The sequence below is a fragment of the Cervus elaphus genome, chromosome 16, assembly GCF_910594005.1.
Source record: "Cervus elaphus chromosome 16, mCerEla1.1, whole genome shotgun sequence".
Taxonomy (NCBI): domain Eukaryota; kingdom Metazoa; phylum Chordata; class Mammalia; order Artiodactyla; family Cervidae; genus Cervus; species Cervus elaphus.
In genome coordinates this window covers 41,245,092-41,265,207 of record NC_057830.1, presented here as the reverse complement: position 1 = coordinate 41,265,207, position 20,116 = coordinate 41,245,092, and the positions used below count along the sequence as shown (strand labels likewise).

The window sequence follows — 20,116 nt, the reverse complement described above, 5'->3', positions numbered from 1 at the left end:
AGAGCAAACTCTGCGAGATGGTGAAGGAGAGGGAAGTCTGGCATGCTGCAGTCCATGGGATCACAAAGAGTCGGACGTGACTGAGTGAACAAGAATAAGGCTGTAGTTTTAAAACACTAAGTTTTCGGGTGATTTCCACTAATACGTGCTCTTACCTATCCTGCAGAACTGCTCAGACGCATCCCATATGTGAAATGTTACTTGCTCAGTCATCTTCGACTCCTTGTGACCCCATGGACTGGGACTTGCCAGGCAACATTGCTTTTCAAGTATTTAAAGTAATTATAAATTCACCTCTTCCTCCTGATTTGTGATTAAAATATTTTTCTTCCCACTCCTGATGTAATATGGAGTTGCTCACAGGCAGGAGTGGGGGCAGTCAAGGGGGTGTGCAGATCTGCACTAGCACCTTTGCTCCGGGGAAGGGGACAGGGGTGGGACCACTGGGCTCCCCCAGGAAATCTAGGTGGGTGGGGGATCCTACCCTAAGGTCCAGGGGAAGGGAGTTGGGTCTCCATGAGGTTGCAGGGCTGAGCCACCAGACCCACTGTGATGAGGATGAAGAAAGGACAGCAGGGACAGAAGGGGAAGGTGGCCCCGTAGTGGCAGGGGGCTCACAAGTGAGGGGCCACAGAAGAAGCCCAGCAAGCCGGGCGCCACCAGCCCTTCCCAACAGCTCTCAGAGCCGGTCTGCACGTCCAGGGAGCCCAGCAGGCCCAGACAGGACTCAGAGACACCACAGGAGGGAGGCCGTGCAGGACCCGGCCAGGCTGGGGCCCCTCTCCCAGGGTAAGAGCAGGGAGGAGGTGGCCGGAGGAGGGGCTGAGTTCCAGGCCCCAGGACTCTGGCACCTGGAAGTCTTGAGTCAGAGCAGGAGACACCCCCATGCAGGATGAGCCTGAGGCATAAAGGGGAGCGGGAAGGAGCAGGTCACACAAGAACACACCGCTGTGCCCTTCACTCAGAGCTGCTCCAGAGAACCAGAGGATGGGGAAAACTCACACACGCAGATGCCTCTTGTTATGTAAAATTACATATTTAATTTGGTCACAAATTCATAAAACTGTATATTTATAGAAAACTTTATAATTTCATAATTTTAATAGTTCTTATGCTTGTTATAACATTCCACATTTGTCAAAATGTATAAAACTATATAAAATTATAATATTTGTATATAACAGCACATGTTTAATTTGGTCACAGTCATAAAATTGCATATTTACATAAAATTGCAAAATTTCTATGTAACTGCCATTTATTTTGGTCACAAATTCATCCAATTGCTTATTTATATAAAATTTTTATATAACATTCCATATTTGACCACAAATTCTTTAAATTGCATATTTATAGAAAATTGCAAAATTTGTATATAACATTGAATATTCAATTTGGTTCAAAATCATAAAATTGCACATTTATATAAAATTATAAAATTTCTATATGACATTGCATATTTAATTTGGTCACATTCATTACTGGGGAGGAACCTGAACAGGCATCCAGTCTTCAAGTAAACTTTAAATTGTCACACTTGCATTGGCATAAAGCAGTAATGCTTCCCGGATGGCTCAGCAGGCAAAGAACTCGCCTGCAATGCAGGAGACACAGGACACGCGAGTTCGATCCCTGGATCGGGAAGATCCCCTGGAGTAGGAAATGGCAAGTCACTCCAGTATTCTTGCCTGGAGAATCAATCCCATGGACAGAGGAGTCTGGTAGGCTATAGTTCACGGGGTCGCAGAGTCGGACACGACTGAGCGACTAAGCACCCACAGGAAAGTAACAAAGGAGTCAAGTTTCACGTTTCTTGAAGATTCTCATTAGTAAAACACACAAGAAACGTGTACAAATGAATATACATGACAAATACTGACAAGGCTGATACTTCAGATGGGCACTCAAGGAAGTCTTCTGAGAAAGGGACAAGTGACCTAACACGACTACTTTTTTAAACAGTTTTACAAATGGACATGCTTTTTGTAGTATATAGGTGACAGTTTCAAATTTTATGGTATCTTATTTATTACAGCTGTGCAGACTCTTCATTGCAGCACACGGGCTTCTCTAGTCGTGATGTGCAGGCTCTACAGCACGTGGGCTCAGTAGTTGCAGAGCACGTGCTTAGCTGTGGTACGTGGGACCTCAGCTCCCCAACCAGAGATTGAACCCGGGCTCCTTGCATTGGGAGTGCAGAGTCTTAACCACTGAACCACCAGGGAAGTCCCAAGAATTCATTTCTATCTCCTTCTGGGGATGAAGGCAGAGTGTCCTCACAGAAGAAACAGCAAAGACAGGAAACACCTGACTTCCAGGAAAGGGAGGGACATCAGGGCCAGAGGGATGTAGCACAAAGACCATGGGCATCAGCCCTTCTAAAAACACAGGGGAACTCCACACACTGGATCCATTTGTACCTAAATTTTAGGCAATTCCAGTTTTGACCACACCAGTCACGTCAACCTAAGGGAAGACAACACACAAGCCTTGAGATGGATTAGACCAAAAACCCCCTGAGAATTGCTTCTGCCATTAAATTATTCTGCAGTGATTGGAATACTATGGAGAAGGTTTAGCAGAAGTAAAAAAAAAAAAACAACTTTTTTAATTAAAAAAAAAAGACAAAACCCTAATATAGTAGGCATTTTGGGTCAGTTCTCACAGTATTTAAGAATCAGCATTTCTGTGTCTTTCCTGCAGAAGGTCAAAGCTTACAGAGGGGCTGAGACCCTTAATTAGCCAATTCAAACACAGAAAGGCAATTCTGGGCTCAGAGCACCAGTATCAAGGGGGACCCATCTAGTGCTGAGCAAGCCAACACTGAACATAACCCAGGAGCCCGTCCATTCTTCCTCCCAGAAAACATGGCAGATCCCTGTCCTCTTCCTTGAGCCCAGATGGAATGAAGGTCGGTGATAAGACCAGACGTGACACAGAAACTATCAGACACTCATATCTAACCCACGCCCCACCCTGACTTCCCAGGTGAGCAACAGGAAGCCCAGGGGATCACAGCCCCGCTCACGGACACCAGACAGCGCTGCGTGGGCGTGCCACTTCTCCCGCTCTGCTCACTTGTCAACATCTCCCTATAAAAAGTACGAATATTCACACAACTATAAAGTTGCCATGTTTAAAGCCTGGACCCTGTAGAAGTCGCCAGGCAATTCCCAACTGGTCAAATTCCCCCAGCAGTGGGCTTGCTCTCCTTTGTTGTTGCTGCTGTTTTGTAGGTTTTTGTTTGTTTGTTTGTTTTTGCCTCGTGGCTTATGGGATCTTACTTCCTGACCAGGGATTGAACTCAGGGCTCTCAGCGCAGAGTCCTACCCACTGAACAGCCAGGGAATGCCCTCCTTTTGTATTTCTAATTGCTTTGGATTGCCAGTGCTCAACCAGGTAGCCCACATAAACAGCCTAGAAATTATATTTCCAAAACGTTGTTTCAACACATATAACTATGTGCACAAACATAAAAGTACAAAGACATACAAGATGTTTGCACTTTAATGATGTATATTACAAGTTATGGGGCTTCCCTGGTGGCTCAGTTGGTAAAAAGTCTGCCTGCAGTGCAGGAGACCCAGGTTCCATCCCTGGGTAGGGAAGATCCCCTGGAGAAGGAAATGGCAACCCACTCCAGTATTCTTGCCTGGAGAAACCCCATGGACAGAGGAGCCTGGTGGGCTACAGTCCATGGGGTCGCAAAGAGCTGGACATGACTCAGTGACTAACGCTTTCATTATAAGTTAACGTCATTGAATGCATACATACTAACATGAATAACAAATTTCAAACAAATACAAATAAAAAGTAGAAGTCAATTAGGAGTGTGTCCTGAAGGGAAAGATTGAGGTCCTCAAACGCTTAGGGCACAGCACAGCCTGTCTCACTTTCTTCATAAACATGTTAATACTTTCCTGAGTTCAGCAGGCGCTCTTGAATTGTCTCTTTTGTCAGTCTTTGCCCCAGCATTTCCAAGCATCCAGCAAGGTGTTGACTGAGGTCTCCTGTCCCTTCTTGGTGACTGACAGCATTTCACACACGGCATCTGGAGAAACCCAGGCCTATTCTCTGGCCAAAGGACCTCATTTCATGTGAGGCCCATCTGCCTCAGGAGCAAATCACAGAAGTCACAAGGGAGAGATAGCTGCAGAGTCACTGAAGAACAGCTTCAGGCCTAGGTTGGGGGAAAGTCACAGAGACAGAGTTGGAACGGGCTTTCACAGTCAGAGGACCCTCAAGTCAGGCCTAGACTTCAGGGTGGGAACCTGAGGCGCTCCCCCTGCTGGTAGGCCTGCTGCTCTGCGCCCCTGACCTGCTTCCCAGCAGCAGAGAAACAAGCCACACCGGCACTGGGCATTGGGCTTCGCCAGCCCCCAGGGCAGTGGGGGGCAGTCCAGGTCAGCAGAGAGTCCTGCCCGAAGCAGGGGATGAGGGCCCATCTGGAAGAGAAGACTGCTGTCACAGAGGGAGAAGGCATCTGTGATAGGAGACAGGGTGGGCACGCGAGGGGCAACAGACCCCAGAGGAGGGCACCTGCCTGCCTCAGGAGGGGGAGGGCCCCTGGCTGCCGCCCCTGCACCGGGGACAAAGCAAAGGCCTGGAGGGAGGAAGGTCTCCGGCCTCACACCCCGCTCAGCCTCACTGCCTGACACTGTGGTAGAGCTGGATGGGGACAGACTCTGAGCAAGAATTTAACCATAAAATGGAGCAAACACCACCCGCCTCATGGACTGTGCTGTGGATTCAATGCTGTGTGTGTGAAATGCTGTGCACCCCACCATCCACAGTACATAAGGAGGGCACCCAACACAAGTTTATATTCTGTACCAGCTACACTGAAAACATGAAAAATAACAATACTCGTTTTCATTACATACGGTACTAACTCAAAGTATTCTAAACAAATTTCATTTCAGTATGTAATATAGACAGCTAATGGGAAGCTGCTTTATAACACAGAGAGCTCAATCCAGTGCTCTGTGATAACCTAAGGGAGGTGGGATGGGGGCGCTGGAAGGAGGCTCAAGAGGGTGGGGATATATGTACCCCCATGGCTGGTTCATATTGCTCTACAGAAGAAACCAGCATAACACCGTGAAGCGATCATCCTCCAATCAAAAGTAAGTTAAAATTTTCACTGCAATATGTAGTCTTAGTCACTCGGCTGTGTGTCCGAGTCTGTCACTTCATGGACTGCAGCCCGCCAGGCTCTGTCCATGAGATTCTCCAGGCAAGAATACTGGAGTGGGTTGCCATTCCCTTCTCCAGGGGATCTTCCCGACCCAGGGACTGAACCCTGTTCTCTTGCATTACAGGCAAATTCTTTACCATTTGAGCCAGCAGGGAAGCCCGTCAACATGTAATCAATATGCAAAAAAAAAAACAAAACAAAACTGTTAACGAGACAAATTACAGTCCTTTTCTCTGCCAACTCCTTGAACTACAGTATTGACTTATATACTACAGCTCATCAGATTTAGCCACAGTTCAGGTGCTCCACGGGGCTTCCCAAGTGGTGCCATCGGCAAAGAACCTGCTTGCTAATGCAGGAGATGTAAGATGTGGGTTCGATCCCTGGGTTGGAATGATCCTTGGAGGAGGGCATGGTAACCCACTCCAGTATTCTTGCCTGGAGAATGCCATGGACTGAGGAGCCTGGCAGGCTATAGTCCATGGGGTTACAAAGAGTCAGACATGATTAAAGCGACTTAGCATGCATGGACAGGTGCTCCACAGCCTCCCTGGGCCAGTGGGTGTCCCGCTGGACAGCACAACCTCTCAGATGTCTCAGAGTGGGTCAACCTGGCCCTCAGCAACCAGGGAGGAGAGAGGATGGTGGAGGAGGGAAGGACAGGGAGGTGTTAGGGGCCACTGTTAGAGGACAGAGGGGTGCAGGGTGGGAAAAAGAGGAGGGGGCAGGGAGGGAATTAGAGTCTTGATGGTCCAGGGACAAGCCATCCCTTCTCTGAGTGCCCTAACAGCTATTAGGAGACAGAAATTAGGACACTGTCCCTCCTCCCTCCTCTCCTGATCCACTGCCCGGGAAAAAAGCACTCACTTTCTGTGGCGTCTGTTGGAACCAGCAGCCATCTTCTCCCCTGAGATCCTTCAGATGCTGCTGGTTTCTGTAAAACACAATGGAGAGCAGCCTTGGTCTTCATCGAGGGCCCTAGATTACAGAGCTGAGCCTCGTAAACATGGTTCTGAAATTCTGGCACAGGCAGCCATAAGCAAAACAAAACCAATGCAGGATCTTTGAAGGGAGCAGACATAAGAGTCATTATTATATATATGATTCTATTCTTATGAAACTCTAATGGTTCAACAATAATACTTAAATGTGAATGTATGGACAGATGAGTGTTAAAAATTATGACAATAAATTCTATAATGAATTATGAGTTGGATAAACTCATGAGGTTAAAGAACACTGTAATACAAAGATACAACCTCAACAAGAAATGAGCAATTTACCAAGGAAAAACACACATGGAGTTGAGGTATTATAAAACTCTTAAAAGGCTAACTCTTTTTATAAGAAACATATAGAATATCTAAAAGATCTCAATTCCTCCTAGATTAATTTATAAATTAAGGTAACACTCAAAAACCTCAAAACTACTGAAATGATACGACCCAAAACTGTAAATGTCTCTGTGTGTGTGTGTGTGTGTGTATGTATACATATATAGTATATATATATTTAGTCACTCAGTCATGTCTGACTCTGCAACCCCATGGACTGTAGCCTGCTGGGCTCCTCTGTCCATGGGGATTCTCCAGGCAAGAATACTGGAGTGGGTTGCCATGCCCTCCTCATATGTATGTGTGTATATATATATATACACACACACATATATACATAGTGAAAATACTATATGTTGAAAAAGAAATTTTACTTCAAGTAGATTCAACTTCATAATACTTTTGAAATAAATGTGAAATTCCTACTATGATGAGGAATGGCTTAAAAGTATGTAACAGTCACACAGAAAAATATGCAGCTCTGACCCCATCACTGGGTCAGGCATGGGAGGCGTGAGCACCCTTCAGCTGTGCTGTTCTAGACGAGGGATCTGGTGACAGGACGACAGATGAGAAACAGCATCAGCGCTGCCAGTGGGCCAGAACAGGGGGTGGGCTCCCTGCTCTCCACGCCCTGGTCTCCCTCCATCACCACCTCCCCAGAGGAGAGGAGACCTGACCAGCATTGCCTCTCCCTGTCTCTGCCACAGTCCCAAGCAAGCAGAAGGGCCAGAGCCGCACACTCACCACCAGACTCTCTGCTTGCTTCATCTTGGGACTGGGCATTGTCTTCTGTCAGCTTCTTTTCCTGCCAAGGGACCAGAATGGAAAGTGAATCTCCACTGGTCAGCCTGTTGTTGTGGGCATGGTCCAGAGCCCCAGATCCTCGTGGGGGACATAAGCGCCAGGAAAGGGCCTTGAGAAAACAAGGCGCTGACCCAGGCGTCACAAACCCCTACAGCGTCTGGGGGGACACAGTGGGTTCTGCCTTCCCACCTACCCCTGTGCTGTGCCCCCCAAGTGGGCATAGACTCAGCACATCTGGGCTCTGCTGATGGCACCCAGACTCTGGTGTGATGCTAAAGGGAACTGGGCACCCCTGCCTGACACCCCGCATGCCCCAGGGTTACAAAGTGAGGGTGTCTCAAACAGCAAGGACAGGGCCAGCGCTGCCAATCAGCCTTAGGACAGCGCTCAGCAGGCCAGTCTCCCTCCTACATTCAGCCTGGAGCCCCCAGGCCAGTTGAGAGAGTCAGGGACAACGCTATAGGACAAACCAGGGACCAGGTCCACCCTGGGCTTTGCTGTGGGGCGGAAGCAGTTACTGAGGGTCTGATGCCGCCAGATGCTGGAGAATCCGACTCACCACCTTGTGGCAGCACTCACCAAAGCAACCTCGGAGAGAAGAGACGCCACTGAGTGGTGGGGAGGGCCCTCTGGCCGCACCTCCCTCCCCAGGGACAGACACTGAACAAAGAGCCCCGGGCCTGTGACTGCAAGCGGGACACCCCGAGTCTGGAGAACTCAGGGAGGAGAAGAGAAGGGAGAAAATGAAGTAAAATGAAACCCATGTGAAATCTGTGCAGTGCTCCTGAACCACCCTCTTCTGCCTCCTCCCACCAGACTCGGCCAGGGGGAAGAGGGGACTGTCAGCTGAGTTGGGGGCCCGATGTGATCACGGTTTTGTAGGACCAGGTGAGGTGGGAGGAGGAGGGGTTTCCTGGGGAACAAGATCAGAGACAAGCCAGGAGGAACAGGAGGATTGGGGAGATGGAGGAGGGAGCCAGCACCTCCTCCTTCCCTTCTAGAACCTCACCTTTAGAGAAGCAACATACAACACATCTGATTAGGACAAAGGTGATTACAACTGTGATTCCAAGTCCAGTGAAAATGTTAGTCACCAGCGGTGAAGTGCCTGAGGAGGGACAGGGAGTGATGGGTAGTCTCCGGCTCATGGTTGCTAGCTCTCCAGGAACTGGGGCCTCCCCATGGGCCAGGGTACCTGATTCTTGGTCCACACACTTGACATTGCTCCAGGGGGTACAGTTCATGACCATGACCTTCCCATCAGGGCACCTGGGTACAGACACAGGGGGACCCATCAGGGACAGCTGGCTGGATGAGGAGAAAGAGGGGGCAGCCTTCTGTCCTGGGTCCCCTGACAAGACAGTAGAGGAGGTACGGGCTCCTGCTGTCTACAGGGGAGGGGCCCCTCACACCCCCTCACTGGGCAGGAGAAGAATGCAGGACTGTGTACTGCGGCCCCCGGCTCCTGTTGAGTGATCAGAGCTGTCCTTCAGGAGCTGGGCTTCCTCTGCAAGGCCCGCCCTGGCCTCCCTGGGCTGCATGGGAAGCTCTGGGGGTGTGGGGGGGGGTTGGAGGGGTGCCTCATCCAGGTCAAGGGTCAGAAGGGTGTGGGCACAAGTTTGACTCATCCTCCAGTCAAACTTGAATACGAGGCCCTCTCATCCACCTGTTGACTCTTCCTACCGATGTCAGCCAACACTGGAGCATCAGAGGATAGTGAATTACTATCGGCCCGAGTCCCCGAATAGGAAAGATTCAGGTGCTACTGGGGAACAAGGGCTGGGTGTGAGACCTGTGGACTTGGCTCCAGTTTTATAGGAACGTTGAAGGAGCACACACGTGGCCTCATTATGACTTCTGTCTGCTGTCAGCACTTTGGTCTTTCCAGGCCATGCCCGAGGAGACGTGGGAAGGGGCCGCTGGGAAAGCCGTGCAGGACAAACGGTGGTGGTGGGGAGCGCTGCTGCAGGCTCGGGAGACCCCACAGGCACAGAGGAGCTCTGAGAGGTGGGAGGCGCTTCAGGGAAGCAGAGAGAGAAAGCGGTACAAGGAAACTGGAGCCTCCTGTGGGTTGGAAGCCCCCTAGGCTCCTGTGTCTCACCCGGCGCTGCATTTTTGACAGAATTCAGGTGCATCTTCTCCACGGAAAGTGCCGGGTTTGCACTGACACTCAGTGTCCTTGCTGGAGGTACAGCGGTTTTTTTCTTCTTCTTCTAGAGACCAAAGATAAGGTTTTGAGGGTGTGTTTCCCTAATATGTCTCTCAACCCTTCTTCACCACTCAGAGCTCCATCCACTCAGTTTAAGAAGTAATTGGGAGGGCTTCCTGGGTGGTCCAGTGGTTAAGAATCCGCCTGTCAAAGCAGGGGACACAGGTTCCCTCCCTGGTCTGGGAAGACCCCACGTGCTGTGGGGCAGCTAAGCCCGTGTGCCCCCACTACTGATCCTGCGCTCTGGGGCCTGTACACCACGGTCAGAGGCCACAAGGAGTAGCCCCCCACCACAACTGGAGAAGGCCCTTGTTCCGCAAGAAAGACCCAGAACAGCCAAAAATAAATGAATTAATCTTTTTTTAAAGTAATTTGGGGGCCATTTTCTGCAGCAACACACACAGCCCATCCATAGAACAGCCACTGTTCATGTGTCACCAATAGAGGCATACAAAAGGGACTGTGCATCATTACGGATTGCATCAGGGTTGAGAAGAAAAATGTTTTAGATCACAAATGAGGAGCAAGAAGTGGGGTGGGGTGAGGTGTAATCTGAGACACTGTAGATGGAGAGGAACCCTTGGGTGATGTCCCAATGGGTGATGCCCTGCTGGAGAGGCAGAGGGACCTCAGGTCATGAAGGCTGAGACAGGCTGAGACCCCAGAGCAGAGGGCATGGCGCTCACAGGAGCCTGGCCCAGGATCAGACACATCACACAGCTCAAACCCAGCCCTGCCCCACTCCCCCAGGACTTCTGTCTGCACTGTTACCATCCAGCTCCCTCCACCAAGGGACATGTTATTCCCCTCTTTCCAGCTGATGTTCTGAAAGACTTCCCTGCCAGTTGGAATGCGTTATGCAAATAACTTCTGTTTTCATTTATTTTGCTGACCTAAGGCAGGATGAAGACCTAGCTGGACTGGAAATCAGGTTTCTGACTCCTCATCCCATTTAAATCCCATCTCATCACCCAGCACCTTAACTGCAGGCATGGGGGACCACAGGTTCTGTACCTGATTTGCAAGTCGTGCAAGGTAAGCAAGAAGGGAGGGTGTTTGAATGATTGGTGTAGTCTGTCCCATCGGTGCAAGGGGCACAACCTCCACTGACTTCTTCCATATAGAATCCTGGGAAGGAAGGGAAAAGCTGGTGAGTAAATCCCCACAGGATTCCCTGAGGCTGGCAGTGTGGCTGGGGAGGCCTCTTTTGGCCATCTGTGGAATCCACAAGGGGAACTCTCCTCAACCGGGCTCTCATCTTTTGATTCTTCATCTACCACATACCCTAGACCAGTACTGCCAACAGACACATGTTACAAGCCACACATCCAAGTCACATTCATAGCTGGCACATTCAACAGTAAAAAGAAAGGTCAGGGGCTTCGCTGGTGGCTCAGTGGTAAAGAATCTGCCTGCCACAAAAAAAAAAAATCTGCCTGCCTATGCATAATACATGGGTTCGATCCCTGGTCCGGGAAGATCCCACGTGCTGCGGAGCAGCTAAGCCCAATGTGTCACAAATACCGAGCCTGTGCTCTACAGCTCGGGGATCCACAACTACGGAGCACACATGCTGCAACTACTGAAGCCCCTGCACCCGACCGCCGGTGCTCTGCAACAAGAGAAGCCACCCCAGTGAGAAGCTCAAGTAGCAACAGAGCCTCAGCATAGCCAAAAATAAGTACAGAGACATGAAGACAAGGGTTGGAGACCAGCCTTAGAATCTACCTGGTGGACATAAGTTCTGTTGGCGGATCCATTCCAGTGGGGCTGATAACTGCTGGGGAACTTCATCCTTCCTTATAGAAATGGCTGAAGCAGGTTTGACCTATGGGGACAAAGCAGGGACAGGCATGAGTGGCTTCCACACTCTCACCCCACTAGGATCCACCCCACATTTCCTTGACCACTACCTGCAAAATGAAACAGAACTGGGACCTTTCTTCCCAGCTCTAAACTCTCATTCTTTTCATGTTTGTCCTTTGGCCTTTTGTGCTAGCAAGGAACTTGCACTTAAGTTTTTTCCCCTGTATTCTTTCCTCTTAAAATATGTTTATTCCAGAAAGTATGTGCTCAGATCCATCCAATTCTTTGCAACCCCATGGACTGTAGCCCATCAGACTCCTCTGTCCATGGGATTCTCCCAGCAAGAATTTTGGAGTGAGTTGCCATTTCCTCCTCCAGGGGATCTTCCCGACCCAGGGATCAAACTTCAGTCTCTTGCGTCTACTGTGTTGGCAGGCTGGGTTTTTTTACCACTAGCACCACCTGGGAAGCCCAGAAAGTATGGGCAAGAAAAACTTTTTTTATAACAATACAGAAACCACACAGATCCCCTTGATTAGAGAAAACATTCATTATTTTGTGTCTTGACCTCTTCTATTTGACCATATGTGTGAATACTCTCAGGCTTTCTCTCTCTTTCTCACATGTGTGTGCAGACACACACACACACATTTTCACAAATGAGGGTTCTGCCATGCATACAATTTTTCATAATCAGGATATAGAATCACATATTGAGTAATGAATTTGTGGCTTTAATGCAACAAGCTGTCCCAAAAAGGAAGCTGTCAGTGTTCCACAAAACACAAGAGTCACATGAAGAAAGAAGAAATAGCAATACAGGGTTTTCAACCAAGTCTCTGTGCTACAAATGACACAATGGAGCCAGTCAAAAATCACTGGAGTCTGAGGATTTGACCAGGATTAATGTGTTGATGATAGTGTTCTGATGTTCAGAATTGTATTCTCATTTGGGGGGAGACTGTCCTAATTTGTGGGAAATATACATCCAAGTGTCCATTCATGGGATCTGTCATGTCAGCAGCTATGTTTCCGATGATACAGGAAACAAAGGGTTTTGTATAGTTTTGTAACTTTAATCTGGGAGTGATTTAAAGTAGAAAGTGACATTAAGAGAAAAAAAAAAAGGAAACAGCTTATGTTGAGCCCAGTTCAACTGCCTGGATCTCAACAAGATAAAATGCAACCTGTTAAATATTTGGGGACAGCTAAGCTCATATGAACAGTATGAAAAGGCAAAAAGATAGGATACTGAAAGAGGAACTCCCCAGGTCGGTAGGTGCCCAGTATGCTACTGGAGATCAGTGGAGAAATAACTCCAGAGAGAATGAAGGGATGGAGCCAAAGCAAAAACAACACCCAGCTGTGGATGTGACTGGTGATAGAAGCAAGGTCCGATGCTGTAAAGAGCAATACAGCATAGGAACCTGGAATGTTAGGTCCATGAATCAAGGCAAATTGGAAGTGGTCAAACAGGAGATAGCAAGAGTAAATGTCGACATTCTAGGAATCAGCGAACTAAATGGACAGGAATGGGTGAATTTAACTCAGATGACCATTATATCTACTACTGTGGCAGGAATCCCTTAGAAGAAATGGAGCAGCCATCATGGTCAACAAAAGAGTCCGAAATGCAGTACTTGGATGCAGTCTCAAAAATGACAGAATGATCTCTGTTCGTTTCCAAGGCAAACCATTCAATATCACAGTAATCCAAGCCTATGCCCCAACCAGCAACACTGAAGAAGCTGAAGTTGAATGGTTTTAGGAAGACCTACAAGACCTTTTAGAACTAACACCCAAAAAAGATGTCCTTTTCATCACTGGGGACTGGAATGCAAAAGTAGGAAGTCAAGAAACACCTGGAGTAACAGGCAAATTTGGCCTTGGAGTATGGAATGAAGCAGGGCAAAGACTAATAGAGTTCTGCCAAGAGAACGCACTGGTCACAGGAAACACCCTCTTCCAACAACACAAGAGACTCTACACATGGACATCACCAGATAGTCAACACCGAACTCAGATTGATTATATTCTTTGCAGCCAAAGATGGAGAAGCTCTGTACAGTCAGCAAAAACAAGACCGGGAGCTGACTGTGGCTCAAATCAGGACCTCCTTACTGCCAAATTCAGACTTAGATTGAAGAAAGTAGGGAAAACCACTAGACATTCAGGTATGACCTAAATGAAATCCCTTATGACTATACAGTGGAAGTGAGGCTTTCTCTAGTTGTGGCGAGTGGAGGATACTCTTGACTTTCATGTGTAGGCTTCTCATTGCAGTGGCTTCTCTTGCTGTGGAGCATAGACTCTAGGTGCACAGGCTTCGGCAGTTGCAGTGGGGGCTCAGTAGTTGTAGCACATGGGCTCAGTTGCTCCCAGGCATGTGGGATCCTCCCAGACCAGAGAATGAACTAGTGTCTCTCACATTGCCAGGAGCTTCTTAACCACTGGACCACCAGGGAAGCCCCCACACTGTTAATATAGTGAAAAACACTGATTGATTTTCAGATGTTAATCCAACACTTATTCCTGAGATTAACCCCATTTGGTCATGGTATGTTTTCTTCTTTAAATCTTCCTGAATGTAGTTTACTGTTTGCTTTGTAAAGGAATTTTGCCTCTGTTTTTAGGAAGGGTATTTAAAAGTCATTTTTTCTTCTTTTCAAATGTTGCCATTAGGTTTAGGTATTAGGGTTATGTTGGCCTTAGAAGAACTAGTGAAGAACTCCTGTTGTCTGAAAGAATTTGTGTAAAGATTTGTGTTAGTTCTTTGATTGTCTGTATTTTTGTGCCCTGCCCTGTGCCCTAACCTGGGTCTCCTGGCTATCCACTCCCAGTCTCAGCAATCTCATGGAGCCTCGAAACACTCTACTGGAATGAAGAATCGGAAGCGTGGCCCCATGGCATCCCAGCTTTACTTCTGAGACCAAAGCGCTGAAGTTCAGTGCGGCGAGGGTGCCGGGAAACGGGACGCCCTCGTGGCCTCCTGGTGTGAGTTAAAAATGGCCCAGGCTTCTTTGGGAGAACAGTTTGTCATTGTCTAGACAAAAGTGTAGAATTATCTAACCCACTGACCCAGCAATTCCACTTCTGAGTTACCCAACAGACAATGCACATGGCTACACTGGCTACTCGACAGGCACCCAGACCCATTCCTCAAGTAGTGTTCAACATGAGTCCTACCTATTACAAACTGATACTTTAAAAACGAATTCTATACTTCTTGTGAATACAAATGCTATTTCTTTCCAGATTTTTTGGTACTAATTCATTCAATGAAAGATGCATATTTTCACAATTCCTGTAACTTTGTCAGACCCTTAATTTTTTTTTTTTTTGAACATATAAGCAACTTTGAAAAGAGCCTCAAACAATTCAAGAAAGCGGTGCCAAGTGTGCACATTTTTCCCCATTGTGAGTTTCTTAAAAATGCACACTCAGGGACGGGGGAGCCTGGTGGGCTGCCGTCTAAGGGGTCGCACAGAGTTGGACACTACTGAAGCGACTTAGCAGCAGCGGTGAACCACACCCAGAGCCTCCAACTCCCCTCTGAAAGAAAGTGGTGAGAATCTGGCCCAAGCTGAGTCATTGGTGGTTTCTATTCATAAAGTGCAAGGAGCTGAAGGCAATTTTGAGGTTGTTCTCCTTTCAGAGAAAAGGAAATGTAAGGGTGCTTAAGGCAGTAGATGGGGGAAGATGGGGCCTACACTGTTAATGATTTACAAAGGACACGTTTTAGACGATAAATGCAGTGCAAAATAGAAAAAGAGAGAAAGAGAGAAAGAAAAGAGTGAGGAGGGTCGGCAGAGGGAAAAGGGAAGGGAAAGGAAAGAAATGACGATCTGATGCCAGCTGGGCCTGGGGCCAATCCAGAGGTCAGGCTCTCCAAGGAGCCAGCTCTTCTGGGCAGCAAGTAGATGCCAAGGATCCGCACTCCTCTAGCGCCCCCCACCAACGCGCCGGGCACTTGGACTTGCCCAGGGGTCCTGCCGGGATTTGCCCAGGCAGGTGCCCCGGGGCCTTTTCCGGGCCTCCAAGAGCGCCTTTTGGAGCCAGGACTCGCGGCGGCAACTCACCAACAGCAAGACACCCAAGACGACGAAGATGAGAGCCCAGGGGCCCCGGAGCCGAGGCCTGGGGCCCTGGGTGCACCCTCCCCGGGAGCTCGAGGAGGCCGGTGTCCTCTGTCTCCGCTGCCAGGTGCGGTCCGGCAGCGTTCGCTGTCCAGGTTGCCGCGGGGTGACAGCCGCCAGAGCCATCAGAAATGAAAGTGTGTTTCGTGGGGCGCGAGATCGCCTCTAGGAGGTGCGCGGAGCCGAGATCTGCTATTTAATCTGAGCCTGCTTCTACGTTTATACCACCCCGCCCTGGGATTGCGCCACCCGGGGTAGCGAATGAACCAGTGCCTGCTGATGTAATCATTACCACTTCCAGCCAATCACGCGTGGCTCAGGAGAGGAGCCGGGACCCCTAAGTCTCCTTGGTGCGGAAGGGGAACTTCCGCCAGCTAAAATCCTGTGGATGCGGATTTTCATTCAGCGCCAGCCTGGTCTGTGGCTTTGGGAGGCGGGGACAGGGCACCTCCCACGTGCTCTGTGTGATCTGGCCAGTGAGACTCAGAATCTGCATTCCAGGCAGGTCCTAACTCTGCCCTTTGCAGGTCAAATGCCCCACGGGTTGAAAAAAATGAATGAACCACCTGTCTTCCAATTACCGCCTTCTGCCCACTCCCAGCTTCTGCTCCTCCCCGCATCCCCGCTTCATTGACCAGGGCCCCAAGGAGGCCAGAGAACACGGGCAGCCAAGAAGGAGATCCACGAGGTGCCCTGTACTGTACTGTAGGGGAGTGATGGGTCAGTTAGGAAACCTTGAATTGTTAGAAAAATCAGTAGGTTGCCAGACTCACTTGCACTTTCTGAGATTTAAGTACTTAGGAAATGAGACAGACCTGGTGAACCTTTTTGCCCTGGGCCTATATCATATAAATAGTGTTAATAATCACTTTACTATGGAATTACAAATAAGTATTTATTTAAAGGCAAAGAATTGTTTAGTTGCTAAGTCATGGCCAACTCTTTTGCAACTCCATGGACTGCAGGCCCTCCAGGCTCCTCTGTCTATGGGATTTCTCATGCAAGAATACTGGAGTGGGTTGCCATTCCCTTCTCCAGGGGATCTTCCCAACCCAAGGATGGAACGCAAGTCTCCTGCATTGGCAGGTGGATTCTTTACCACTGAGTCACCAGGGAAGCTCCCAAGGGCAAGAGATACACACCATATTTTCCTGTTGTGAACTCTACTTTTCAAAGATCTTAAGTATCATAAGCATGGTTTATAAGTTTACTTTTGTCACTTTTATTTTATAAACCTGAAGTTCTACCCAACAGAACATTTTGGAGCCTAGTGAATAAATCCCTGCCCCAATATAAGTGGCATCCAGGAGAAAGAAGGTGGCCTGGCTGTGACTATGTAGTTGAAACACTTTATTTGCAGACGAATGTATCCACCAAGTCCTATTTTATGTTCATGACTCTGAATGTCTCTGATTTCACAAACTGGGGTCACCATTCACATTGAGGCAATACATTACTTCCTGTCATCAGGCTCAGAGAAGGGTCCAAGTCACCCCGGAGTGTCCCATCTCCCTAGTTTGCCAGGACCAAGAAGTTACCAAATCAGGACTTTCCTGGTGCTTCAGTGGTTAATAATCTGCCTTCCAATGCAGGGATCTCAGGTTTGATCCCTGATAGGGGGAACTAAGATCTCACATGCCTCAAGCTACTGAGCTGGCGCACCCCCAACTACTGAGCCCCACCCTCTACAACAAGAGAGTGCATGCACTACAAGGAAGGAAACCCACAGGATGGAAGGAAGATCACCCCTGCCGGAACAAAGACCCACGGCAGACAAATAAATAAGTACTGGCATTAAATAAAATCTATTTTTAAAAAGGTACCAAACCGCCTTTGATGGTGCCTAAAAAGGTAGCATTCACTCCTCAGGGTTCCCAGTATCTTCTTCTACTCTTCCTCTCACTTCCCAGAGGGTCTCTGATATGTGTGGGCTTTTCCCACGGACTCCATAGTGCTGTTCCCAAGCCCAAGTCTGTCCCCCATACTGCACTGGTGCTGGGCTCTCTATCCTATGAGGGTGTAGTACTTAGGACAGCAAGACAAGTACAAATAGTTTGTTTTTTTTAAAAAAAAAGGTTCCATCCAACTCTGTTAGAGCACCTTTCAGATTTAGTCATGCAACAGAAAAGAGAAAGGAATCCTTATTATGAAAACCTCTTCCACTGAAAGGAATAATCTCACAGGTGAGCCTGGTTCAAAAACGAGTTAAATCCCTCTCTGCCTTTGCTTTCCATCCCTCATCACTTTGCTCCACAGGCCTGCTTCCTGTCAGAATGTTGCAGGCTGGAAACAAGGGCTCCTGCCCTGGGCTGCCCAGCAACCCTGGGAGGTGTTCTGGAAGTTGCCCCCTCAGAAGCCTGGTGGGGGCCCAGGGTGGGGAAGAGCTTTCCTACCTGTTGTTTGTCACAGCAGTTCCCCCCAGCCAGACCCTGTATTCAATTGTTTTTTCTTTGTTTAAATTGTGGACCAGAATACCAACGTGTCCACTGAGAGCTCTGAGTTCTGATCATCCAGAGTCAATAAATCCCCGTGTGACTTGAGGACAGTCTGGGGTTTTGTTTGGAAAAACGTTTTTAATTAATTAATTCATTTCTGGCTATGCCGGGTCTTCATCGCTGCACACTGGCTTTTCTCTAGTTGTGGAGAGCGGGGGCTACTCTCTGGTCCTGGTGGGTGGGCTTCTCATTGCCGTGGCTTCTCTTGTGGAGCACAGGCTCCAGAGCACAGGCCTCAGAAGTTGTGTTGCAGGAGCTTCGTTGCCCCAAAACAGATGGAATCTTACCGGAGCAGGGATCGAATCCCTGTCCCTGCTTGGCCAAGCAGATTCTTAACCCCTGGACCACCAGGGAAGTCCCAGAAAGTTTTTTGTTTGTTTCATTTTATTTTTTGGCTGCCTTATGGCATGTGGGAACTTAGTTCCCTGACCAGGGAGCAAACTTGTGCCCCTGCAGTAGAAGGACAGAGTCCTAACCACTGGACCACCGGGGAATCCCCATGTTTTGTTTTTAATTTAAAAATTAAAAAAAAAAAATGTACACTTTGTCCCTTGACCCCTGAGGCCTGAGGCAGGTCTTTTGGTAACAGTCCAGCTAGGGGAGGGGGGAATCCAAGCTGGTCCTGGGGAGGGGAGCTGCCAGAGAGAACCCAAGGCAGACTGGATGCAACTGATGATTCTGGCTGGTGGAAGTCCTGTGTGCCCCCAGCCTCATCACCTACCATGGCATGGAGAACCAAGAGGAAGCAAGAGACATATTAAGCAGCCCCCCAGAACCCTCCCCAGTCCCTGCGCTAAAGCCTGCAGTCATGAGTGCATGAGTCTTGAGTCTTGAGTCTGTTAACTCTTAGTTCACATCCAGGCCTTTTTTCTTTTCTTTTTGCCTTTTGATCTTCTTCACCCATTTCTCCCACCCCACCCAGCTGCCTCCTACCACTGGCAGCCATCAATTTCTTCCCTCTATCTCTGAGCTTGATTTTTTTTTTAAGATTTCACATATAATAGAGATTATATTGTATTCGCTTTCTCTGTCCTGTTTATTTCACTTGGCATAATGCCCTCAAGGCTGATCCATGTTGTCACAGATGTGTCTTCTTCAATGTCTTATTTTCAATATACATATCTTTCACCTCCTTGGTTAAATCTATTCCTAGGAATTTTATTCTTTTTGATGCAATTGTAAATGACATTATTTCCTTAATTTCTCTTTCTGCTGGTTTATTATTAATATAAAAGATATACAATCGGTTTTTTAATACTGATTTTGTATCCTGTAGCTTTACTGAATTCATTTATTCTAAGAGTTTTTGATGGAGCCTTGAGGGTTTTCTGTATATAATATCATGTATCTGAGAATAGTGACAGTTTTACTTCTTTGTTTCCTATTTGGATGCCTTTTATCTCTTTTCCTTGCCTAATTCTTCTGGCTAGGACTTGTAGTACTATGTGGATAAACGTTGTGAGAGTGGGGCATCCTTGTCTTGTTCCTGATCTTAGAGGAAAAGTTTTCAGATTTCCTGTGAATTATGCCACGCAGAGAACTTCCAGATAAGGAAGACCCCTCTAGATCAGCAAAGGGTGCTTCTTATTGCCCTTTAATTAAAATCAAAAAACATTAAACAAGATTCAAATACCACTCGGCTTCTCTCAGACCTCTCTTGTGAAGGAGTTATACTTTCAAAAGCCCAGTCACGTGGGATCCTCCCCTTTTGAGGAAGGACCCAAAGAAGACATGAAAGTGAATCCACTTTGGAGGGTGCAGTCATTGTAACCGCCATTACTCTTTCTCCTGGGGCAGTTGAGAATGGTATGGGCGACGTCATGTGTCACCCCATCACCTTGTTGGGGCATCTTTTCATGGGCAGATTTCTCCCTGTCCTTAGCTACAGTCAAGAGCCAAACAGGACAGTGTTGGAGAGAGATTTCTCATAGGAACCTTTATGTATTATCTGATTGTTGCAATAATGGTATATTTATTTTCTACAATAGTTAGTGTTAGTTGCAGTCTTGCTAAACTTTTTGTAACCCTATGGACTATAGCCTGCCAGGCTCCTCTGTCTATGGCATTTCCCAGTCAAGAATACTGCGGTGTGTTGCCTTTCCCTCCTCTTGGGGATCTTCCTGACCCTGCAT

The 20,116-nt window shown here is 48.0% G+C and overlaps 2 protein-coding genes across 21 annotated transcripts in view; one reads left to right on the top strand and one right to left on the bottom strand.

Annotated features, from left to right (window-relative positions):
* LOC122710281 (src substrate cortactin-like) overlaps positions 1-20,116 on the top strand; it is a 169,075-nt gene that overhangs the window by 24,683 nt on the left and 124,276 nt on the right. The window lies entirely within an intron of this gene.
* LOC122710269 (tumor necrosis factor receptor superfamily member 10A-like) lies at positions 1,024-15,842 on the bottom strand. 19 transcript variants are annotated; one of them, XM_043927951.1, is made up of 10 exons: positions 15,433-15,841; positions 11,276-11,375; positions 10,562-10,675; positions 9,440-9,551; positions 8,534-8,607; positions 8,348-8,446; positions 7,901-8,046; positions 7,279-7,339; positions 6,065-6,259; positions 1,024-4,180 (listed from the first exon to the last, which is right to left on the bottom strand). In XM_043927951.1, the coding sequence occupies exons 1-10, from the start codon at positions 15,613-15,615 to the stop codon at positions 4,134-4,136; spliced, it is 1,131 nt and encodes a 376-aa protein (XP_043783886.1). In that variant the 5' UTR covers positions 15,616-15,841; the 3' UTR covers positions 1,024-4,133. The 19 variants fall into 19 exon arrangements, 7 of the variants coding, with proteins under 7 accessions (XP_043783886.1, XP_043783888.1, XP_043783889.1 ...); XM_043927953.1 differs by having other exon boundaries at positions 7,918-8,054; positions 15,433-15,840; XM_043927954.1 differs by having other exon boundaries at positions 7,901-7,926; positions 15,433-15,839.